At 43.2% G+C, this 25,873-nt stretch overlaps 1 protein-coding gene across 3 annotated transcripts in view; it reads left to right on the plus strand.

The window, feature by feature from the left end:
- The first annotated feature begins 1,805 nt into the window (after positions 1-1,805).
- The window catches only part of polr3a (polymerase (RNA) III (DNA directed) polypeptide A), a 33,302-nt gene continuing 9,234 nt past the window's right edge, over positions 1,806-25,873 (plus strand). For 2 of the 3 annotated variants that reach the window (XM_080021833.1, XM_080021832.1), the window contains exons 1-28: positions 1,806-1,944; positions 2,248-2,383; positions 3,513-3,650; positions 6,322-6,493; positions 6,611-6,765; positions 7,314-7,553; positions 7,974-8,136; positions 8,226-8,362; positions 8,501-8,604; positions 8,718-8,859; positions 9,004-9,144; positions 9,255-9,324; positions 10,787-10,914; positions 11,007-11,145; positions 13,672-13,836; positions 14,469-14,641; positions 15,006-15,117; positions 18,691-18,809; positions 20,617-20,754; positions 21,149-21,319; positions 22,289-22,402; positions 23,269-23,304; positions 23,683-23,769; positions 23,874-23,956; positions 24,169-24,339; positions 24,811-24,904; positions 25,209-25,301; positions 25,591-25,755. In XM_080021833.1, the coding sequence (XP_079877959.1) occupies positions 1,901-1,944; positions 2,248-2,383; positions 3,513-3,650; positions 6,322-6,493; positions 6,611-6,765; positions 7,314-7,553; positions 7,974-8,136; positions 8,226-8,362; positions 8,501-8,604; positions 8,718-8,859; positions 9,004-9,144; positions 9,255-9,324; positions 10,787-10,914; positions 11,007-11,145; positions 13,672-13,836; positions 14,469-14,641; positions 15,006-15,117; positions 18,691-18,809; positions 20,617-20,754; positions 21,149-21,319; positions 22,289-22,402; positions 23,269-23,304; positions 23,683-23,769; positions 23,874-23,956; positions 24,169-24,339; positions 24,811-24,904; positions 25,209-25,301; positions 25,591-25,755 (3,630 nt within the window). In that variant the 5' untranslated portion in view covers positions 1,806-1,900. The remainder of the gene's footprint in view (positions 1,945-2,247; positions 2,384-3,512; positions 3,651-6,321; positions 6,494-6,610; positions 6,766-7,313; positions 7,554-7,973; positions 8,137-8,225; positions 8,363-8,500; positions 8,605-8,717; positions 8,860-9,003; positions 9,145-9,254; positions 9,325-10,786; positions 10,915-11,006; positions 11,146-13,671; positions 13,837-14,468; positions 14,642-15,005; positions 15,118-18,690; positions 18,810-20,616; positions 20,755-21,148; positions 21,320-22,288; positions 22,403-23,268; positions 23,305-23,682; positions 23,770-23,873; positions 23,957-24,168; positions 24,340-24,810; positions 24,905-25,208; positions 25,302-25,590; positions 25,756-25,873) is intronic. The other variant, XM_080021834.1, reaches the window with a different exon arrangement.

Consider the following 25,873-nt stretch of genomic DNA (forward strand, 5'->3'; position numbering starts at 1 on the left):
TCTTTTTTTATTGCTTCTGGGCCATTATGCTTGAAACTAAATCTGATGTATTATATATTATTCCGTGTGTCGCTGAAGGAATCCTGACGCTGAGGGGAGTCACCTGCTCCTCACACAGGCCTCCTGGGTCAGATTTGAAGGAGGTGGATACAGCGAGGGCAATCTGCCACTGGTCCCATAGGAAACTCCACGGAAGGCATGTGTGCAAATCTTTGCACTGCAGCCTCCGACGGCGACGGCGTGCGTTTGTCCTTGTGTGCATCTGCATCTGCATCTGCTCCCTGGTAGGCGCTTGCACGTTCCCCTGTCTGCATGGATGCATGTGGTGATCGGGAAGCAGCGTCTCCGGGGAGGGTCACATGATTGCCTGTCATTTGACAAACCACAGCTTGTCAATTCATTTGTTTTTGATACACAAAATAAACAATTTCTGTAGAGTCATTTACCCCCAACTCACAACAGGAGGTATCCCTCTGTTTCAAAGGCTATAGCCTTAAAATAATTACCTTGCCTCCAACCAAACCTAATTTTCTCCGAGTTATTACCAAGGTATACAGGGCTATCTAGTGGTATACTTTAGAATTACACTATAGCAGGGTTGTAGAGAAAATTATTATTGGACTTTAAAATTGGACACTTTAAAAGCGCTTTCACACTTAAATCTTACTGAGAATACTAATAATATGGTAAATGGGCAATGACCTATAATAATAATAACAACAATAATAATATTATTCACAATAATAATAATAATAATAATAATAATAACAACAATAATATTATTCACAATAATAATAACAATAATAATAATAATGCATTAATACAAATTCATGTAAATCACTTTGAGTTGTCATATTGTGTATTAAAGGTGCTGTATAAATAATAATAATAGTAATAATAATAATAATAAAAATAATAAGAAGAATGTATTAATACAAATTCATGTAAATCACTTTGAGTTGACATATTGTGTATTAAAGGTGCTGTATAAATAATAATAGTAATAATAATAATAATAATAATAATAATAATAATAATAATGATGCATTAATACAAATTAATGTAAATCACTTTGAGTTGTCATATTGTGTATTAAAGGTGCTGTATAAATAATAATAATAGTAATAATAATAATAGTAAAAAAAAAAATGATAATAATAAGAAGAAGAATGTATTAATACAAATTCATGTAAATCACTTTGAGTTGACATATTGTGTATTAAAGGTGCTGTATAAATAATAATAGTAATAATAATAATAATAATGATGCATTAATACAAATTCATGTAAATCACTTTGAGTTGTCATATTGTGTATAAAAGGTGCTGTATAAATAATAATAATAGTAATAATAATAATAATAAATAAATAAAATAATAATAATAATAATAATAATAATAATGTATTAATACAAATTCATGTAAATCACTTTGAGTTGACATATTGTGTATTAAAGGTGCTGTATAAATAATAATAGTAATAATAATAATAATAATAATAATAATAATAATAATAATAGTATAGATCCTGTTATCTTTATCTTACAGTGCCTGTACATTGCTATTATTGTTATAATAATGACTATTATTATAAAAACAACAACATAGATAATTATGTAGATAATTATGACCTTTATTTGATATATTAAATGTCTTCGTCTTTTTTTTTTTACCGGCGACGGTGTAATACGTGGTACGGCCGCTAGGCGGAAGCACTGGCGTAACGCTGCCTGTACTTCGTGCTCCTCGGTGGACTCTTGCGCTTGTCGTTGTCCGCCGCGCGTCACACGTCCCCAGCGCGGCGCGTGTTGGACTCCGGGTGACAGCGCGATGGCAGCGCGCACGTTATAGCGCGTTCGCGGTGTTTCATCCCCACTCGTCCGCCCGAGAAGTCAGCCACGATGGTGAAGGAGCTGTTCAGGGAGACGGACGTGGCCAAGAAAATGTGAGTGTGGAGCGACGGGGCGGCGGCTGTTAGCTCGTCGCGCTACATAACAAAGCGAGTTGACTGTCGTCCAGTCCCCGCTGGTTGAGCTCAGAGCAACAACTTTTTCGATCTGACCCGTCGATGCCGGGGTCAGAGGTAGTTCGACTGATCGATGTCCCCGGAGTCGAGTGGTTTTCCCTGACCGGGTCGCATCGCTGACACGGTGCAGCCCATCAGAATGGATGCTAATGTCGCCGTGATGTCATTGTGGAAGTAATTCATTGGTTTACAGTTATTGAATGTGATCCCTTTTGTTTGCAGAAGCCATATATGTTTTGGCATGAAGTCCGCTGAGCAGATGCGCCAGCAGGCCCACATCCAGGTGGTCAGCAAGAATCTGTACAGCCAGGACACCAGGCATGCCCCTCTGTCCTATGGAGTGCTGGACCACCGCATGGTGGGACACATATACACACACACACACACGCACGCGCACACACACACACACACACACACACACACACACACACACACACACACACACACACACACACACACACACACACACTCAATCCATTCCCGATGTCAAAGTTTTCGGAGAAGTCAAACATTCAGCAACTGGGAACGTTCCTTAATGTAGTGCCTCATATTAAACCGTTGTCTTTAGAGGAACGAAAGCTCCTCGTTTCTTTATTTATTCCCCAAATCATAATCAAATCCCTCTCTTGGTAGTGGTGCCGCCCCAAATGTAACACAGAATGATCAATTCCTATTACTCTTGTGACAGTCGTTCCCAAAGTGAGGTGCCAGATACCCCACGTCACAAGTACCCCCTCAAAAGTAAATCTGCACAAAATGCATGACTATATTAAATAATGATATATTATGTGCCCAAAAAAATGTGCTCACTCTAACATGAAATAGAACAAATTCGGACAAAGACGACTGCTGACCGCTAAAAAATACAAAAAAAAGAATGCAGAATCTTTTAAATAGTGGATTGTGGATTGAATCGGGTTTGATTTAGGCAGTCTCTGAGGGGAAACATACATTCGGCCTGAGCTACTATTATGTTGTATTGGTTATTGCTTCGTTGTTCGTTGTAAAGGGGAGCAGCAAAAAATAATTATTGTATGTATGTATGTATGTATGTATGCATGCATGCATGCATGCATGCATGCCTTAAATTTGATAGGGATTCCTAGATTATATTTTTGCACATATCAATTTTCATTTTTATACTTAAAGTACTGAAATAAGGTCATATACTGCCACAAAAAAACAACCAAGCTTTTAAAATACATGGTTTGCATAAGGAAAAATATACTGTGTATCATATAGCATTAAATCTTACTGTAAAAACACAACATTAAAATGTAATGTTAACATCTTTTATTTACTCTTTGGCACAAAATAAATTAACTACTTCAATATTCACCGATTATGCAACTTCCCCCTTTTTTGTGTGTCCAATAATATTGTTCCAACACTATTAGTACCATAAAAGTGTAAAATGACAATATTCTATATTGAGCCCTATTAGGCACACTGTAACCCATATCTTTATATTGTCACGTTTTCTTTAGGGCACCAGTGAAAAAGACAGACCATGTGAGACCTGTGGAAAGAATCTTGCAGATTGTTTGGGTCATTACGGCTATTTGGATCTGGAGCTGCCGTGTTTCCATGTCGGCTACTTTAAAGCCATCATAGGAATTCTGCAGGTAAGCTACAACTTATTATCTCCCATTCAACTTGACATCTCATGGCCAGATTCGTGTAGGCCAGATATGGAGGTGGAAATTATTTTCAGTTCAACTTTTAAAATGACTAAAGCAAGGGTTCCCATCTACTTCAAACATTTACATTTACATTTACATTTAGTCATTTGGCAGACGCTTTTATCCAAAGCGACTTACAAGGGAGAATAACATTCAGCTACATTGCGACAGAGATTAGTGTAACAACAACATTGGTGTAACAATAAATACTGCAAGGTGGTGCAAAGTAATTGTAGATTAGGACAGGAGGTACTCACTGAAGAGCTGGGTCTTCAGGTGCTTCTTAAAGACAGAGAGGGAGGTCCCCGCTCTGGTCATTTTTGGCAGCTCGTTCCACCAACGTGGAACTACAAATGAGAATAGCCTGGATTGCCGTGGCTGTATGGCCGGCAGAGCCAGGCGACGCTCATTTGACGAGCGCAGCATCCGGGGGGCAACATGTGCTCTTACAAGAGCATTTAAGTAGGCGGGAGCATTCCCAACAATCACTCTGTAGGCCAGCATAAGAGACTTGAACTTGATGCGGGCGGCTACAGGTAACCAGTGGAGCTCGATGAGCAGCGGAGTGACATGTGCCCTCTTTGGCTGGTTGAACACCAGTCGCGCCGCCGCATTCTGTATCATCTGAAGTGGCTTCACCGCACAGGCCGGCAAGCCTGTTAAGAGGGCATTGCAGTAGTCGAGACGGGACATCACCAAGGTTTGTACCAGCAGTTGAGTGGCATATTGGGTCAGGTACGGCCTGACTTTTCGGATGTTGAGTAGTGCGAAGCGGCAGGACCGGGAGACTGCGGCAACATGGTCCGAGAATGTCAGTTGGTCATCAATAATGACACCAAGATTCCTTGCAGCCTTGGTAGGAACAAGAGATAGAGAGTCGATTTTAATATCAATGTTGTGATAAATACCTTGTTTGGCCGGGAAGACCAGCAGTTCCGTTTTCGCCAGATTTAGTTGAAGATGATAATCCTTCATCCATGTGGATATGTCAGTGAGACAATCCGAGATCCGCGTCGAGATAGTAGGGTCGTCTGGCGGGAAGGACAGATAGAGTTGAGTATCATCCGCATAGCAGTGATATGAAAAGCCATGTGAGCGGATGATCGGGCCCAGTGAGGTGGTGTATATGGCAAAGAGGAGGGGTCCTAGCACCGAGCCTTGGGGCACCCCTGTGGTGAGGTTGTGAGGCACAGACAGCTGGCCTCGCCATGTCACACTGAACGAGCGCCCAGTAAGGTAAGATTCGAACCAGGAAAGTGCACTGCCCGTTATGCCCATGCTTGAGAGTATGGACAGGAGTATGCAATGATTGACAGTGTCAAAAGCAGCTGATAAGTCTAGCAGAATGAGGACCGAGGATTTGGCAGCAGCTCTAGCAGTTTTTAAGGCCTCTGTCACAGACAACAGGGCTGTTTCAGTGGAGTGACCACTTTTGAAGCCAGATTGAAGTGTATCAAGAAGGTTGTTTCTTGACAGGTACTCTGTAACCTGTCTAGAGACCGCCCTCTCTAAGGTTCCTCTCTAAGGAACATGATATTTCTTGAGTTCTTCCTCAAATTTTAACCTCATTAAACATTCAGTCTGCAATTGTTGAAAGACATCAGAGGTTATTAGCAAGCAAACCATGTGCCTCGTACCAAGTACAGCAGTAATGCGGAGAGTAGTCTTTTGAGCCTCTAGTTGGAAGCAAACTAAAAAATTGAAAGCTGAAGCATCCTTGTGCATGTCTCTGAATAACATGAAGAAAGAGGGTTGAACACCTGGAAGGTCTTGTCCTTTGTTGGAGGGATGCTGCTCATGGAACATTGCGGCATATTTCAAGTTGTTTATTTGCTGAATAGTGAATGACAACCAAACAAACTATTATACTGACAGAGTAGCACGCCTCTGAGGTGCCTTATGAAAGTGCCAACACTCATCACCGGGTATTGTATACCTCAACTCTGCCAAGGTTACGAGAACCATATAGATTATAAGTGTTTGTGTATTATCTCATCTTATGTTCGATTTTTTTTTCTTTGCATTCTGAGCTTCATGTACTTTTCTGTCCTAAGGCTGAAATCTCCAGTGAGGGGATCTCCAAAGAACAAAATAAGATCCAGGAACAAAAAATGTTCTGATGCATAACTGGCACATGCAAAATGACTAGAGGTCAGTTAGACAACCTCGAAACAGCAGGCACAGCTCACTGCAGCACTGACGTGAAGCGACTGAGTTTAAACGTCACATGGACACCTTAGTAATCTAATGGTTTTGGGTTTTCTTCATTGTTTCCAGCAACTGGAATCTAGCAAAACATTTGTCTCTCAAATGCTGGTTGCTGTTTTTGTGGGCGACTATTATGCTGATCAAGCATGACTTATGCTAAATTGAAACTGAAAGGGAAACTACAAATAAAGAAAAAGTCACAATCTTTCTATTTCCACATTCTTAAGTTGCTACTTGTGATACATGGCTCAGTAGAGCATTTTTTTTGTTTTTTTTGCTTTTTTTTAATATATGTGGCCGCTGTTATTCCAAATATGATATAGTTATAGTTGTGTTTTAATCATCTGTTGTGCAGACATGACTGAAGTTGAGTCTTGAAGATTCTGTGGTGATTTGTCCTCCCTAGATGGTCTGTAAAACGTGCTCCCACATCATGCTCACCAAAGAGGAGAAACTCCAGTTCATGGACTTTTTGAAAAAGCCGAACCTGGCCTATCTGCAGAAGCGAGGCTTGAAGAAGAAGATCTCTGAAAAATGCCGCAAAAGGACAATCTGTCTGAATTGCTCATCGTTCAACGGTAAAACAAATATGGCATTTGCATAGTCTGGTATTTTCTGCTCGACATCGACATTTTGTGCAAACAAAAGGAACAAGTGAGACGCCGTCGCTGAGTTATCCTTCCCTTTGTCCGCAGGAACGGTGAAAAAGTGTGGCTTGCTAAAGATCATCCACGAGAAGTTCAAGACGACCAAGAAGGTGGCCGAGCCGTTTGTCTCCGAGTTCCTCCAGTCGTTTGACATCGCCATCGAGCACAACAAAGAAGTGGAATCCCTGCTCCCCAGGGCACAGGTGACGCATACTCTAGTGTGGAGTTCTGGACTGGGACTTTGCAGTACTTTGGACCTCATGACTAGAAAAAAAAATACTTACCAGTTAACGACCCCAATGCTCTTTGCTGACATGACGCGCTGTGACTGCTTTCAAGAATAACAAATTCTCTCTTAAAGCTGCATCAAGTGAAATTCAGTGAAATGACAATTGAGATAAAGAAATTCTAACTAATCTGCAATATTCATTGTTGAAGGCTAGAGTATTAAGCAGTGTGTCTATGCAATTAAAACACGTTGCTAACCCAGGTTGAAACCTCAAGATTAAATACTACTCAAAAATTCTACCCTCTACCATGTACTAGCCCTCACCACACAAACAAGCCGTTGTGAATTAACCCCGTTTTGGCATGCAGCAAGAAATTCCAGCTCTGAAAGTCAACAATCAATTGCAATAACAATTAATTATAGACAAAGTAAACCATAGTTATTTCTTTAAGCATTTCCGCCCATGACTGTGAGCTGGGACCGTGAACCAGAGCTTCCCGTTTCTCCTTCTGCCGTGCGCAGGAGAACCTCAACCCCCTGGTGGTGCTCAACATATTCAAGAGGATCCCCGCGGAGGACGTGCCACTGCTGCTGATGAACCCTGAGGCGGGGAAGCCCGCCGACCTCATCCTCACCCGCATCCTGGTGCCTCCGCTCTGCATACGGCCCTCGGTGGTCAGCGACCTCAAATCGGGCACCAACGAGGACGACCTCACCATGAAGCTCACCGAGATCATCTTCCTCAACGACGTCATCAAGAAGGTACCCGTACATATGCATACGGTCATACATATATGCAGTGAAATGTCATGACACCCAGTCGGTGCCTTGCGATGGCTCTGGCGGGCCGCCAGTGCAGTTATAGTATTTATTATAAGAATTCATTCTCCCATCAGTTAGAGGCGCCTAGGGAGCAGTTAGGGGGTTAAGCGTCTCGCTCAAGGACACATCAGCAGGAGGAGCTGGGATCGAACCAGCAACCTTCCGCTTACTAGAGGACCCGCTCTACCTCCTTCTTTGCAGTGCGTCGGGATGCTTTCGCCACCTCTGTAGAGAAATGAATGTTTGGCTCCTGTGATGACTTGTTTTTTCAAACACGTTTGTTAGAATAACTCTGCAGTCTATTTCTTGACCTTTTAAAAAGGCTGTTTTGACAAACCCTATATTGTTACTCTACATTAGCACCGTATGACAGGAGCCAAGACCCAGATGATCATGGAGGACTGGGACTTCTTGCAGCTGCAGTGCGCCCTCTACATCAACAGCGAGCTCTCGGGAATCCCCCTGAACATGGCGCCCAAGAAATGGACCAGAGGCTTTGTCCAGAGACTCAAGGGGAAGCAAGGTATATGAGCCACGTAGTCACGGGGGTTCCACCAACCGCCTTCCTGAAACACCCACAGCTAAACTACACATCAAACTCTCAAATCTCAGGGAGATTTCGTGGAAACCTGTCCGGGAAGAGAGTCGATTTCTCCGGGAGAACGGTCATCTCCCCCGACCCGAACCTGAGGATTGACGAGGTGGCCGTCCCTGTGCACGTGGCGAAAATCCTGACCTATCCAGAAAAGGTAAGCCCCCCCCCCCCCCCCCCCCCCCCCCCCCCCCCGATTGACCGTCCAAATCGCCAGAACAGTCGTCATAATACCTGCGCTGGAGTCAAAGGGAAAAAACAAAACAAAAAACAAAGTTGGAAATCGTCTTCGTAGGTGAACAAAGCCAATCTGGAGTTCATGAGGCAGTTGGTCCGCAGCGGCCCTGAAGTTCACCCGGGGGCCAACTTCATCCAGCACCGCCACACGCAGATGAAAAGGTGGCGTTAACGTTCTCTAAATGAGCAAACCCCAAAAACGTAGAAGGGAAAACATGCGACTGTATTATTTTCAATCTCTATGTTCTGAATAATGAGGCACTCGTCTGGTTTAGGTTTCTGAAGTACGGTAACCGGGACAAGATGGCCCAGGAGCTGAGGTTTGGTGACGTAGTCGAGAGGCACCTGATCGACGGAGACATTGTCCTGTTCAACCGACAGCCCTCTTTGCACAAACTCAGTATCATGGCCCACATTGTGAGTTCCAGCGATCATTTTTTTATTATTTTAATCAGTTTTAACACATAACCATATATTTAAATTATGATCCGTATAGTATATAAAATATTTTTACAATCATTTCTTGAGTCGTTTGAATTCCGTTTCGTTTTGGACTCTCAGGCCAGAGTCAAACCTCACAGGACCTTTCGCTTCAATGAGTGCGTGTGCACCCCGTACAACGCTGACTTTGACGGCGACGAGATGAACCTCCACCTGCCTCAGACAGAGGAGGCCAAGGCCGAGGCTCTGGTCTTGATGGGCGTATGTATGATTCAAACATGCATGAGTGTGGAAAACATGAACCCGTTGAGCCGCCCTGTTGATAAAGATGGAGTCTACTTGACCCCGGGCTCTTGCCTTTCTCTCCGCAGACCAAAGCCAATCTTGTGACTCCGAGAAACGGCGAGCCTCTGATTGCAGCTATTCAGGACTTCCTAACAGGTCCGTATAGTATGGCTCATAGCAGTAAGTGAGAGCCAATTCAACGTTTACTGTGTTATATGGTGATTCTTCAGGTCGAGCGGTCAGATAGAAGCTTACAAAATTGCACAGGGATAACATTTTGACTGCTTTTCGATCCGGATTTTAGCGGTACTTATCGGTTCTTTACCCTTTATTTATTTTTCTTTTTTTAAGAGAAAAACGAAAAACAAATGAAGAGCAGAATTAACACTGCTTTATTTTCGGCACATTACACTTGGAGAGGAGGCGATCGGGGCGCAATCTGCCCCCTCGTCTTTTTGTGCGTGCGTGAGAGCCAAGCAGAGGGAGTCGACTCCGGGTCGGGTCTGTTTGTTTATGCGTTATATCATATACGATATTATACGGAATAATTTTGATGCCTGACATTTTCAAATTATATTGAAGATGGCACTTATAAGATTGCGGCCGCATTACATGCTTCATTGCAAGGTGCTCATGTTTTGTTTTTATTAGGCTATTGTTATGTATTGTAAAATACAGCTCCTTATTTCAGAATTAAATATCCGGACGACTGTGTAGCCTACTAAGTTTTGTACTTCTGTGCAAAAATTGTTGCTTTTATTTGTGCTCACATCAATGAAGTAACCGAGCACTGGAGTATTCCTTACTAAGTTCATGAAACAACAGAAATCTGGCCAAATTCCCATCCTCTCTATGTAGTAAAGACAACAGCCTCTCGTGTTGTTTTGGAAGGACAGGCACTACAGTCCCTTCACTCGTTCTGCTCCCTCGCTGACGGCAACAGCTGCGCTAACCACCTTGAGTGACTAGAAGCACGACCAATTATTTTTCAGTCACCCTCGGCAGTCTCTGAAGCCCCTTATCCTTTCTTACCAGGCTCCTTGTAATTGTTCTGCGACCCACTGACATAGGGAAAACATCAGTGGATGGTGGACGTAAGCCGGGCTGCTACTGAGATATAGCCGTGGGGATGGTAGCTCTGGAGGTAGAGCTGGTGGTCTAGTGATCTAAAGGTTGCTGGTTCGATCCCAGGCTCCTCCTGCTAGCATGCTGTAGTGTCCTTGAGCAAGACACTTAACCCCAAATTGCTCCTGATGGCTGCGTCCGTCGGTGTTTGAACAATTGTAAGTCGCTTTGGATAAAAGCGTCTGCTAAATGACTAAATGTAAATGTAAATGTATAGCCAACATTGGCAGATTTTGTGGGCCTTATGGGCATAGTCAGCATAGTCTTCCTTAAGTACATAAATGACTCTCACTTTTATTTATATTAAAGACATAGTCTATAGTTCTGGATTTGGCGAAGGCAATGTCATTGTACTTTCGTAACCGTCGTTAAAGTTATGATGTTCTGTGAAGGCATTTTAAATCTTTTCCTCAAAGAGAAGCTTCCAGGTATGTGGGGAAGGTGTTGTTCCATTTAATTCTGTGTTCCAATTGTGTGCCTGTCTACCTTCCAGGAGCCTACCTCTTGACCCTGAAGGACACCTTCTTCGACAGATCAAAGGCCTGTCAAATAGTGGCCTCCATCCTGGTGGGAAAGGACGAAAGGATCAAGATTGCCCTCCCTCACCCAGCTATAATTAAGGTTTCCCTGCCTTTGCCGTGTTATTGGTTGATCTGTAAGGGGAGGCCCTGCGAAGCAATTTAATAACGCTTCCCTTTGTGTTTCTTTTTCAGCCCATGGCCCTTTGGACAGGGAAGCAGATTTTCAGCCTCATCCTGAAGCCCAGTAAGGAATGCCCCGTCAAGGCCAACCTGCGCACCAAGGGCAAACAATACTGTGGCAAGGGAGAGGACCTCTGCCACAACGACTCCTGTAAGTCTCTTCAACCTTGCCAGTTTTTTTTTTTTGTTTTTTTCCTTACGCTTTTTAACTTTCCTCAAACACATTTTGCAGAGTTTTGCAGAGCTTTCCATAAGCGCTGGCTGCCGGCCAAACAGCTGTCTACTCATTTAAGTCCAGCCGGTTATTTTATTATACTGATTTTTGATTCTAATAAAATAGTTTTGCTTAACAAGTACACAACCACTAGCCTCAGCTTCAAAACAATGCCAAACAACACCACTGCTTGTGGTGGAAAGTAGGTTTATTTTATAAATAAAATATGAATTATTTTATAAACAATTTAATTGAAAACCAAAACATGCACGAGATAGGACATGGGATTAAAAACATGTCCCCCCTTAAAATAACCTTTTTTGTTGAATGAGAGTGCATTTATGTTTCTAGTAAAACAATATGTTAACCATCATTGTGGCATGTCTTGATAAACCTTACAGTGAAGATGTCAATAAATAAATAAATAAATACATAAATAAGGTTGAATGATTCTTACTTAACAAACGTTCTGATCAATCAGGAATAGGCGTGGTTTTAAATATTAACAGCTGTTTACAGACTGTGTGGGCTAAAACGCACAAGAAGCCTATTTCTCCTTTACAATATTTCACTACATGTTTACAATCAGGTAGACAAACTCAATATGCAATAATTAAGATCAGTGTATATGATGGAATAGTTCCATCGGAATGTGCCTGAAGTCACCAAATTTGGGCTTTTCTCGGCCAGAAAATGTCTACGGGAATGGGGGGAATGCCCCCTGATCCCCCTAGCTGGCTATTTTTTCCCTCTGACTAGTGAGTCCGTATCCTTGTGGAAAGCAAAGTGGTTGGATAACCTTGCATTCAATTACCACACACGAAAAAATAGGAAAAAAGTTCCACCTCCTTATTGCAGTCTAGCTAACAGAAAGATCACCATCATATTACATTTTAAAACAAGATCCAATTTTTGGGGCATATGCATTTCATACATAATTGTTTAGCACATTTCATACACGAGCAATTCTGTGGTGTCTTTTATGTTGTATGTAAACCACAGACAAATAAAAGCATAGAAATAAGAAGATACATAAAAACACATTTAAAACTGACCTACTCACTCAAATACGAAGCGACTCAAAACCGTAATCACTTTGGTCGTTGGGACTCTAACCCAACTAGAAACTTAGAAGAACTTAAACTACACACTGTGGGGGGAAAAACTTTAAAATAAACAAAAAGACAGATAAAAAGTTCAAAGTACAATTAGGCACATTTTATCAGGTTGTAGGCTTAGTCTAGCACAAAAGCAGGCGCATAGAGGTTCATTTGGTTCCTATTGGTCAAGAAAAGGGAACAATTGGCTTTGTATGGGAGGAACATGTTGTCCCAGTGCAGGCTTGTTATTTGACATTGACATTTGACATTTGTAAATTTGCGAATGGGAGGAAATTGACGGCAGGCAACTCCAAATTCCACAGATAATTGTGTCCAGGACCTTGAGCCCAGACAGGGCTCTGTATTTGGAAAATAATAATAATATAATTAAATATAGTTGCAGCCAGCAATGCACGGTCCTGTATATTCATTCGTCTGCTAGGCTTGGGCGATTGTGCAAAATTACATTTACAATTTAAATTATAATTACGCCGACCGCCGCTTGGGGGCCGGCGATATACGATTTTACCGGGGGCGCTCGGAAGCGCGCGGTAGCGTTCACGCACACATAGAACGTAATGTAATGTGGCAAATGCGGTCTCCCCATTCCAGAAGTATAGGATTTATTAATTACAAGTATTTACAAAGAAACATCCAGTTTTTACTAAATGAAGTCCCAAAGCAACGGGGAAACGTCTGGACAGTGGGGACGCACAGGTTTTTTTTGGGGGGGGGGGTTTTTTTGGAACCGTTTGGAACGGGACAGGAAACGACGGGAAACAAAAAAAAAAAAACTCCGCTCCAGCTCTGTTAGGTTTACGTTTTTCATACAAGTAAGAAACCAAGGAAACAAAATAAATCAAAATCTTTCTCTATTAGATAATATTATATATCGCTGTATTATAATAAGATTTGCAGATTTCAGATTTGGTAAAAGTGCAGAACACAGTAAACTGCACTTATGCCGTTTCAATGCTGGGATTTTTCCTGGTGGATTAAAAATAAATACAAAAAAAAACCTGTCATAAATGTCAGTCGCGATCGATCGCCGATAGACAATCCAATAGTAAATCTGCCGAAGCCTTGTAGCCGCAATTCCTTCTCCTGATAAAGGTATACAGTATAATCGAATAAATTGTCAGTAATACATACAATACATATTCCAAATAAATTTCTTAACCAAACAATATTTTCCTAATATTTACGCATCAAACACGTTTATCTACACAGATGGCGCCATTTGACCAAAAGCCAGCTTCAATCCACCCTTTTTTAAAATGCTGTCTGTTTACTCTAGGTCAGTTTCACATTTACTAACTTGCACCTTTTCTGTTCCTGGCGAAATTGCTTGTCACATTCGCAGTCGTGGTGATCCAGAACAGCGAGCTGGTGTGTGGCACCATGGATAAGGGCACCTTGGGATCGGGCTCCAAGAACAATATCTTCTACATCCTGCTGAGAGACTGGGGACAGCTGGAGGCAGCCAACGCCATGTCCCGCCTGGCACGTCTTGCCCCTGTTTACCTCTGTAGGTTCCCCTCAAGCGCAACTGCACGGCACCAATTTGCATTGGGGTTTTGGGTGAAAATAGAAATTTGTGCCCGTCGGAAATGTCTCAAAATGTCACATTATGTAAAAAAAAAAAAAAGGTAATTCTGAGTCTAAAATTGGGGCATTCTATGACAGAACTTTCTGCGAGGAAGGAAATATAAAGCTTTTCTAGTGATATTTGCAGAGGTGAAATTGGTGGTGAAAGAGCCTTTGATAAATAAAGAAATACGAGAAAGATATTGAAGGTGTTCCCTTGAGGAACTCACTGTCATGAATTTCCTAGAGAGTCAGAGAGACCAAACATTTTGCTGTACTTTGGTCCTGTCACAACAGTGATTTTGAATTCATTCTCCCAAAACAAAAATAAAGCATTTTTACCCTCCTCTATTATAACATCCTTTGAGGAACAGAATCCTCTGCCCAAAAACTCCTATACCAATGTTGTGAAACAGGGAAAAATGAATGGCACCATTAACATCTTCCTGTAAATGCAGATTTTGTGAGTGAATCGCATATAGTAATCGTCTCAACTTCCCAAAGAAGATTATCACTGTATTTCCACTTTAAGTCTACGGTAAGGCTGACCTTTTGACCCTTTGAACATTGCAGCCAACCGCGGCTTCTCCATCGGCATCGGCGACGTGACCCCCGGCCAGGGTCTGCTAAAGGCCAAGCAGGACCTGCTGGACGCCGGCTACGCGAAGTGCGATGAATACATTGACGCCCTGAAGACGGGGAAGCTGCAACAGCAGCCCGGCTGCACTGCGGAGGAGACCCTGGAGGTGAGTGAGAGAGACCGGGGGTCCCGTATGTAGAGGGGAACTAAAATCATCTATCAAATCTAGGACCCTTTGCAATTTGCCCAAAAAAAAGGTGCCGAAGTGCCACCCTGCCGAGTCGGTTTGTGTTTCTATGGCGGCAGCAGGAAGTCCTTAGATAAACAACAGTGACGACAACAAATGACGTGATGCATCAGCGACAGCGTCTGTCTACGTCATGTGTATGCGTCAATTATCATTTCCGTCGATATAAGGACCTGTGGTCTTGGCCACACACAAATTTGGAGTTTTTGTGAACATAAAACACCGGGCACAAATGAAACGTGTGTGTGTGTGTGTGTGTGTGTGTGTGCATACTTGTATACAGGCACTCATCCTAAAGGAGCTGTCAGTCATTAGAGACCACGCCGGCAGCGCCTGTCTCAGGGAGCTGGACAAGAGCAACAGCCCACTAATTATGGCCCTTTGTGGATCCAAAGGTAGGTCAGCCGGAGAGAAAATGGCAGTGGATAACAAATTCTCAGCATGACACACCTTGCTTTGTATTTTCAAATTGGTTCATCCAAACACATACTGTATGATTGGGAAGTCCATACCAGTAGATCACCATAGCGACCACCTCCATGCACCGGCCAAAGTACTAGGCAACACAGAACGTAATTGGCCTTCTCACTGTCGTACTCACCTCTCTATTGGTGTTAATGAGTGACATGTTTGAGGATGACTTCCCCTTTGAAATGCCCATTCAGCTTCATTGGGTTGTTTTTAAGTTAATGCATGTTTTTGGCAGTAGAGCTCTTCTTCCACCCCACCAGAGTATTTGCATCCAATTTTTATATATTTTGTTTGGCTATTTTATGCCTTTTATTGTAGAGAGCAGTGAAGAGAGACAGGATTTGAAGAGAGAGAGAGAGTGAAGAGAGACTGTTACACTTTAGTCTAAAGTGTAACAGTATGTGCAATGTTCACTGATAAGAGTCCAGAAGAATGAGCAATGTTCGTTAATGTAACGCATTGATGTACTCATTCAATTTAAGGCGTATAGGACCGTGTAGTGTCTATGCGGGTCCCGGGCCTTGTTGATGAGGCCAGTTGCAGACGGTAAGGAAATGTTCTTGTGGCGATAGGTTTTGGCCTTGTTGGACCGCAGCCTCCTGCCAGAGGAAGTGTTACAAACAGTTTGTGCCCGGCGTCGAAGGGGTCGGCCACAATCTTACCTGCACGCCTCAGGGTCCCGCAGCCAGTCACCTTCTCGGCAGAGCGAATGACACGCTGCAGTCTGCCCCTTGTCCTTGGTGGTTGCAGCAGCTGACTAAATGACTGCAGGCCGGATTTGAACCTGGGTCAATGCATTTGCGTGCACTTCTGTTAAGTTTGGCTTTTGATCAAAGCTCAAACAAAGTGTTTGGATAAGGGTCATTGTTATCAAAGGTCCTGTTTACACCTGGCGTTAACATGCGTCTTGGGTGATCGGATCACATGTAAACAGCTCTAAGTACGTCTGTTTACACCTCCACATGGGATCAGATCTCACTTCCCCGCTCTATATGCAAATCTGATTTATTTTGTTTCCTTAGTTTCTTACTTGTATGAAAAATAAAAAACATCAACCTAACTCAGAGTTATAGTGGACAGAATACATCAGACAGAATTAGTGGAGTTTTTCTTACTCCTCCAGACGGTGTTGTGTGGTACGCCAGTTTTCCCTTGTTTTTATTTTAGATCTATTTGTTTTCATTAGTTTCTACTTGTATGAAACCATTTTTTTAAACACAACTGAGTTAAGGGACTGTCCCAATCATTGTGCAATGGAGAGGGTGCAATCTCCGCTGCACTGCGCATTTCCGTTCCCTTGGCTTTTTTTTTTAGTTATTTCCGTTATTTTCCTACTTGTATGAAACCTGTGGGTCCCGTGCCGTGGCACACACATCTCCCGGTTGCTTTCCGTTGCTATGGGAATTAACGTAGTAAATGTTTTTGTGTTAATACTTTAGCGTTTACACTGCGAAAAGAATGTGGCCATATGTGGCCCAGACCACATCCGACTGTGGTCTGAGCGATAGAATCCGCCCTCAAAGCGGTTTGGGTACGCCTGGCATTAGAGCTGTCCTCTTGTGATCGGATAACCAAAGACGCATGTTAAATGGGACTCATTATGCTCCTTTTGAGCAAGTTAATATATGGTCTTTGAGGTCCCCAAAACATACTTTTGACGTTTTTTGCTGAAAACTCAGATTCAGATTATGCATTCAAGCAATTATGACATGGCTGAAACCATAGTGTTCCAAAACAGTGCTGTTTCTATGTGTGTGTAGCTTCAAATGTTAATGAGCAGCCAGGCCCCCTAGTGCTGTGAAATTAGATTCAGCTAATTGTCATTGCACAGAGTAGAAGTACTGAGGCAACGAAATGCATTTCATCATACTTGTAACTGACTTATTTAGGAGTTAGGGGGTAAAGTGTCTTGCTCAAGGACACATCAACACTCTACCAGGAGGATCTTCTGATTACTAGAAGACCCGCTCTACCTCCTGAGCCACTGCCCCCCAGAGCCATTCCGTTATATTTCTCTGTAACCTTGCACTGATGTCACCACATCAGTCCACTGAAATGGGTTTCATAACAAATTTTAGGCGAGAAATAAGCAATCCAGTTGCTAAAGCTTTTTTTGTTTGTTTCATTCAATTACGTAAACGTCGGAAAATAAAATAAATATGTCTACGGTTTTGTTTGGAGAAGTTCGGAGCAGATTTCCCGCCGCAGCCTACAGTACAGTCAACCTACCGTGGACACACACTAAGGATGCAACGTTACACTGTATGTTATCGAACCGTTCGGTAGACCCCCTACGGTTCAACATGCACACGTGAACCGCGGTATGACGATATCACGGCAGAAATCCATCGGACGCGTTGCCACAGTGTATGAGCGCAACGTGCCGTAAATGCGCGCTTCCTATTGAATCCACTGTTTGAACCACTGGCAACATCAGCCATGTAGGGTCCTCGTGGCATTTTTCTATTATTATTTTATTTTTTTCTCAACTGCACGGCTACGCAAGCCTTTTAAATAGAAACACAAGATAAAACTACATAGAAATGTTTTTGTAAAGAGTGCAATCAATCAAGGTGTGGGAAAATAACCCCCAGGGATACAGACTTCTCTTCAGACACTTGAACCAGGCACTAGCCTCTCCTGAATCTCTGCTGGGAACCTGCCCCCTAGACACCTGGGCCATTTACTCACCCCCCCTCCAATCATATGAACTTATATGAATTATGAACATGTACACTAGTTATTTATGGCAGACTACTATCAAAACAGTTTTTACACCTTTTAACTGTTATTTATATATTTATTCAGTCAGTCATTTATTTATTTATTTATTTTTCTTGAATATAAGGATACCGTACTGTTATTGTGGCCCAAAAACCGGTATACATAACAAACCATAGGCTCACTGTTCCTTTTCAACCCTAACACACACACACACACACACACACACACACACACACACACACACACACACACACACACACACACACACACACTGTAAATACTTACATTTCCCTCGTCTGCAGTTTTGTCATGGGCAGTTGGTATAAATTCCTCTTTCTTTAAAAAGATTTGTGCTGGTCTGTGCAGCCAATAACAGAGCAGTTCCCATGCTTAGCCCTTAGCTTTAATGCCAGCGAGTCCGGTCACCCTCCAGCCGTGGGTGGAGTTACTCAGATCGGGGGAAGTTCTAATTCTGATTCTACTGATGCCCCGTACGGCATCCCAGGGGGAGACAAATCTGAACAGCTTACTCATTCACATGTTTTCGGTAATAGACAGTGACAGCTCACAACAAACTGACTGGGTCATCTTATTTCACAGTATGTGTATTAGTAGGCCCATCAGAGACCCAAATGCCAGGTGTAAACGGGGTCAAAGACTTGTTGATGGTGTACTCATTTAATTATTGTCGTATAAATATTATAAGAATATTGTCATTATTGTAAATGCCGTTAACCTCCACATTGTTTTTCGACCCCTCTGCACACCTACAGGCTCATTCATTAACATCTCCCAGATGATTGCCTGTGTGGGCCAGCAGGCTATAAGTGGCTCACGAGTGCCTGATGGCTTTGAAAATCGGTCGCTGCCTCACTTTGAGAAGCATTCAAAAGTAAGATCCCTCCCCCAATGTATTCATTAAATTACTACAGTTCTCACCCTTTTTTGGGGGGCATGGGAAAGTGCCTTTCATGGTAATTCATTTGTGTTTTTTTATACACCGATCAGCCACAACATTAAAACCACCACTAATATTGTGTAGCTCCCCCTCATGCCGCCAAAACAGCTCTGACCCGTGGAGTCATGGACTCCACAAGACCTCTGAAGGTGTCCTGTGGTATCTGGCACCAAGACGTTAGCAGCAGATCCTTTAAGTCCTGGAAGTTGAAGGTGGGGCCCCCATGGATCAGGCTTGTTCCAGCACATCCCACAGATGTTCCATAGTATCGGACCCTAACCCCATCCACATGATGTGGAAGAAAACATGATTCACCAGACCAGGCCACCTTCTTCCATTGCTCCATTGTCCAGTGGTCAGGATGGACTCTTGACTGTTCTGCAGCTACGCAACCCCATACACAGCCAGCTGTGATGCATTGTGTGTTCTGACCCCTTTCTATCATAGCAGCATGAACCTTTTCAGCAATTTGTTCTATAGTAGGTCTCCTGTGGGATCAGACCAGACAAGATAGACTTCACTCCCCACACCCATCAATGAGCCCATGTGTGCCCCTGACCCTGTTGCAGGTTCACTGGTTGTCTTTCCTTGGACCACTTTTGGTAGGTACTAACCACTGCATACCTGGAACCCCCCACAAAACCTTCCGTTTTGGAGATGCTCTGACCCATCACAATTTGGCCCTCGAAGTGGCTCAGATCCTTACCTTTGACCATTTTTCCTGCTTCCAACACATTAACTTCAAGAACTGACTGTTCACTTGTTGCCTAATATATCCCACCCTTGACAGGTGCCATTGGAACGAGATTAGCAATGTTATGCACTTCACCTGTCAGTGGTTTTAAGGTTGTGACTGATCAGTGTATACAGGCATATTTTTTATTTTTATTTTTCTGTATGTGTATTGGCTGTACAGAAAAAATGTTATTGCTCAGGATCAAAGATTCAACATTCCAGCGTGGTTATTTGAGCATTTTCAAATGAAAGGAAGTGTATTTAACAATGAGAATAAAACCCAGCTATAGTTGTTCATTTATTTAGATACAGTGCTGTGAAATGTTTCTTCCTGATTCCTGATCACCTATATTATTGCACTTTTAGACAAAAGGCAATATTAGACAAAGGAAAGTTGAGTAAAAACATTATTCAAATTATTATTAAATTTATTTTATGAAGAAAAAAAAAAATCTAAATTATTATTTAATATATTTAATGAAAATTGTTTTAATCAAACGCCCATATCACCAATGTGGAGAAAATGAGTTTCCCATTTAAACATAATTATTTGTTGCACCACCTGTAGTCACAACTGTAGCATCATGCCTCCTATAATTTATCTTTCAGGTTTAAGCCGACTGAACCATTGAAACCATTCAGTGAGACAAATATACAATAATAGAGGTAATCAGCAGGAGGGTAAATTATTTTTCACAGCACTTTAACGTAGAAGTTATGGAATTATTATATATATATATATATATATATATATATATATATATATATATATATATATATATATATATATATATATATAATTATATAGCTAATAAAAACGTTATTAGCTGCTTAAATTAGATTATTATTAACTGCTAAGATGAGATCCCAATGGTTCAGACTCAGACTATTTTGCTCATAAGAAACAAATTTAAGGTTGGTGTCATGTATATCTTGACATATCAGTTACTTCACGTACATGTACTGGACTTGGACTTGGACATTTACCGCTGTTGCTTGTGTCCAGCTGCCAGCTGCCAAGGGTTTTGTGGCCGACAGTTTTTACTCCGGCCTGACTCCCACTGAGTTCATCTTCCACACCATGGCTGGTCGAGAAGGTCTTGTGGACACCGCGGTCAAAACAGCAGAGACTGGATACATGCAGGTACCAGCGCTGCCATTGGAGATGTTTTCTCTGCGGTGGATTTCATTCTATCGTGTTGGCCACATTGTGTGTGTGTGTCTGTGTGTGTGTGTGTGCGTGTGTGTGCGTGCGTGCGTGCGTTCCAGTTGCTTTCTCCAATTAGGTGGCAAGCTGTGTGTGTGTGTGAGATTGTGCTGCCGCTCACCATGAACTCCAGTCAAGTCAGGAAATTGTGTTATACAGTATATTGTCAATGAAATGTGACTCGTGTATCAAATCCATCCAGAGAGTTGCAGCTGTAAAAAAAAAATGTAGTGATGGTATCAAGCCAACCTGCTAAACAATAATGGACCGTCTCCCCCCACTAAAGGGAGGCTTTTTTGTGGGTGTGTGCTCACCCCTGTGTTTTTGACAGAGGCGTCTGGTGAAGTCCCTGGAGGACCTCTGCTCCCAGTACGATCTGACTGTGCGCAGCTCCACGGGCGACATCATCCAGTTCATCTACGGGGGCGACGGCCTGGACCCCGCCGCCATGGAAGGCAAGGACGAGCCGCTGGAGTTCAAGAGAGTCCTGGACAACGTCCGGGTGAGTCCGTCGTCAGAGTTGGCCGAGTGCTCTTCAAAAAAAAAAAAAAAAACGCCTCGACCCAAGTGCCTTTCAAAATGACTCAAGTGAATGTGATGTGTGCAAGTTAATTCATGCCATAGCATTACTGTAGCTGCACTCACTCACACCAACAGTGATATCATTTAGCGCTCAGGGACACTGAAGGGGACGTGTGTGTGTGTGTGTGTGTGTGTGTGTGTGTGTGTGTGTGTGTGTGTGTGTGTGTGTGTGTGTGTGTGTGTGTGTGTGTGTGTGTGTGTGTGTGTGTGTGTGTGTGTGTGTGTGTGTGTGTAAAGACAGCAATCCACAAATAGGGTGTTTTTTTTCCAGGTGATTTAAAGGCTTCAACTCTTCACTATGTATTATGGGATGCCTTTTTTTTGTGAGTAGACTAGAGGAGACTCAAAAGTCTTGTCGACCGTTTTTGGTGTGTGATGAAGGCCTCCTTGGGAAGATGTCGCTGGTGTCACGGGAGCTGCTGTTATATAACCGCCTGCTCGGAATTGGCAAGACGTCTGTGCCGGGTGCCCCCCTTCATTCCAGTATTCTCTCCACAAGAATCATTTAAATCATTGGGGAACACATTTGCAATGGCGCCAAAGCATAAATTAAGGACGAAGGTATGCCAAGAGGAAGCTTAAAAACGAGGGAGAGTGTGTCAACAAGATTTAAAACAGACAGTTAAATTGATCGGTAGCAAGGAGGTCATTTTTAAAGAGGGCTGTGTAATGTTTGGTTCTTTTCATGGTTTGTATGTGTTTTTTTTTTTTTTTTTTTTCTGTGCCGTACGTTCTAGCAATCACACAGGTGATTACCTTTTCAATCTTTGGGGTGGAGTGTTTTTTAAATTTTTTTTTTAATGCCGTCTGATTTGAGGCTATTGAAAGTTGGCGACCTGTGAACAGAGGTGGTTTTCTCCTTTTTTCTTTTCCCCTCTCCGCCTGCCAGGCGGTGTACGCGTGTCCCGAGCAGCCCGCCCTGAGTAAGAACGAGGTGGTCCTCACTGCAGAATCCATCATGAAGAGGACCGACTTCTTATGCTGCAGAGACAGCTTCTTGGAGGTGACACAAGAGGGCCGGGTCTTTAACCGTAACTTGCTTGTGTGTCGTTTTTAACGATTTTCTTTTTCACTTTTAATACTGGCGAAAGTGGGGCAGCAATCTGAAACTTTTAATGCGAAGCTATACCATAACTCTATCGAACAACCTTTTCACCAGCACTGTGTGGGCTACGGCTAAGAACATGCTGTGTCTCCTACTGCTCAAGAAATGTTCTGAAAGCAACCTCTTTATGACTCCATTGTTTTTTCTCTTGGCCACATAACCAGCATCAAAGGAAAATCCCTCGACGCTCAATACTTTTACTGTACTCGCACATGTTTTTTTTTAATTTTTTTTTTTTATGTAATCTGTCACGATTGTGGCGCCGCCTCTTGCGGCCGCCTGCTCGTTCACTATGCACATTTTGATATTTTTAGAGCTCATGGTGTATAATCACCGGGTGTCATGACATTTCACTGCATATATGTATGGCCGTATGTATGTGACAAATAACCCCTCGAATCTTGAATCTCCTTTTGCGAAACATTCTCCGTTATCGAACAGAGTAATGGCTTTCATAGGGCCTTTACAAGAAGATAAATGTTTCAAACCAGTCCTGATTAAAATGTATTTTCTAACTGTTCCTAACACATTTATACACCCACACACCAAAAAAAACAATGTTGAAAAAGAGAGAACATATCCTTTAAGAAGGTAAGTTTTTACAAAATGTAACTAGCGCCATGACTCATTCCTTATTGACTTTGAAAGTATCCTTAAAGAGCTAGAGCTAAAGGTGACAGAACAGTTGGAATGTTCTCTCTTTGTGGTTAGTATATGAATATGTCTTATCTTCTAACTTAACTTCCTCCCTTCCTTTGGTGAAGGAGTTAACCGACACAGGCTCGGAGAAGTACCTGGAGGTATAGTGACCTGGCATGCCAGACTGTGGTGTCAAATGTGTTGAGGTTGACGTGTTGGCAGTGTGTAAAGATCTTTGTTTAACCCATATTGACAATAAATTTGCCTATTGCTATGTCAAAGAAGCAGCGCTTAACTCAGCTGTCGAAATTCTGGCTATACTAATGATGCCCCCCCCCCGGTGTTATTTAAGGAGACTGCAGAGCAAATGGTGTTTACACGTCCACGTCCAAACGGAATGGGTCCCCAAGTGCCGAATTAACGCATGTTTCTGACTTAGGGTTCAAAGACAGAGATTGGCGTGTTGTTAGTTTGGTCCCGGTTCATGGTGTGCCCTCAATCTTTTCACCTTGCCATCTGTGCACGCTTGATTTCTTCAGGAGATGAGGAAGTTCATCCAGAGTATGTCAGAAAGGATCAAGAAGACCAGAGACAAATACGGCATCAACGACAACGGCACCACCGAGGTAGACACCGCAGGCTGTCCGCGACACAATGTTGGGCGCCGGTGCAGCCGTACATCCCAGTCCAATGTATAACATGTTTGCTCTGCGCTCTCCTCGAAATTCAGCCAAAGGTCCTTTACCAGCTCGACCGCATCACCCCCACCCAGCTGGAGAAGTTTCTGGAAACGTGCCGGGACAAATACATGAGGTACTTGTTCCCCCTGGCTGACCTCATTCAGTTAATCCTCGCTGGTCCACCTCGAGGACCATCAAGGAGTCATTGAGTATTTATTTATTTGTTTGTTTATTCCCAAAGCTGGAGTGGCGAAGGCAATATTTTGGTTTGTCAATCAACATTTTTCCCACAGCGAGGGGCTGCCTGGTTTCTGAGTGTACCCTCTATGCGGTTTGTCTATGCAGAGCACAGATGGAGCCGGGCTCGGCGGTGGGCGCCCTGTGCGCCCAGAGCATCGGAGAGCCCGGCACGCAGATGACCCTGAAAACCTTCCACTTTGCCGGGGTGGCATCCATGAATATCACACTGGGGGTGCCACGCATCAAGGAGATCATCAACGCTTCCAAGAACATCAGGTGGGATTCGAAGCCGTTTACACCGGATTCACTGAAAAGGATGTTTGACGTGAAATGCAGCCGGCGCTTTTTATACATAGCGCTGGTCGAACGGATTTTAAAAGCTGCTTAGAGCTCAGGTGCCAAGCAGTGAAGGTGCTGGCACATCAGAACAGGAGGCTGCCCCATAAAATATTATTAAAGGTAACTAAACTCAAGGCGCGATCTCAGCCACACAGTCGTTTATTGACTGAAATCGGAGAGTGCAAAATATTGCACGTCATTTAACCTCATAAATATTTCACACCGTCACAACATGAAAAACACTTCACTTTTCAACGCCCCTCGACCGGTGTTTCCTAATGAGGCCTCATTCTGATGGTTTTCGTCTTCCTTTGCTTTGCGCCACTTGAATCAATTGTATCCGTGGATTCTGCTTGAAACGCGGTAACGCGGCACAATAATTGTTCTCCGTGCTCCGCCCCCCCGCAGCACACCTATAATCAGCGCTCATCTCGACGTGGACGACGACGCCGACTTCGCCCGTCTGGTGAAAGGGAGGATTGAGAAAACGCTGCTCGGAGAGGTATTTCCCCCCCACCTGCCATCAACCCCGTTCGCTCACCCGCTCACCCCTGTTTTCACCGGGAGCTCCGGCCGACCCCACCTGAGCGTTCCCGGGAGGCCGGGGGGAGGTGGTTTGTTCCGAAGTTCAGTCGAACAATGATTGCCTGGTATTATTCTGCTTATTATGCGACGTGTCAATCATTATGTTCGCCTGACTCAAAGGCTAACCTTTTGAGCGTTTGGCATAAATGGTCTGTAGAGACGGCCAGTCGGGATTATTCCGTCCGGAAGAAAGACCTTTTTCTTTTTCTCACTTTCTGCAGATTTCTGAATACATCGAGGAGGTCTTCCTGCCAGACGACTGCTTCATTTTGGTGAAACTGTCGCTAGAAAGAATACGGCTGCTGCGGCTAGAGGTATCACACATTTCCCCCCGGGTATCATTTTTTATCACAAAACATTTTTTTTTTTTTTTTTTTTTTTTTTTTTTTTTTTTTGAATTTTTTTGACTTCCTGCGTAGATTATTCCTACTAAATCAGGGGATAATACGAAATATAACGACACCCCAGTAAACCCGCAGGATACAAAGTGAAGCAGCTAAGAATGCCACGCAAGGCTCTCTCTGAGCAAGGCTTCAAACGGGAAGCTGCTTTGGCATTTGATTGTTTGCTCGTTGAGCCGGGCGACATTTTGCCTCCGCTTAGGTGAACGCCGAGACGGTGCGTTACTCCATCTGCATGTCGAAGCTGCGCGTGAAGCCGGGGAACATCGCCGTGCACGGTGAGGCCGTCGTCTGCGTGTCTCCCCAAGAGAACAGCAAGAGCTCCATGTACTATGTGCTGCAGTCGCTGAAGGAAGAGCTTCCCAAGGTAGGATTCCAGTGCCATGCCAGAGTAATGTTATTTACCGTCAGCAAAGCTTTCCTCTGCGCGTCTCCATGGTAATTCCAACAACTCAGGTTGCCCCAAAGACCATTTATTCTTTAAA

Source organism: Zeus faber, assembly GCF_960531495.2.
Source record: "Zeus faber genome assembly, chromosome: 20".
NCBI lineage: Eukaryota > Metazoa > Chordata > Actinopteri > Zeiformes > Zeidae > Zeus > Zeus faber.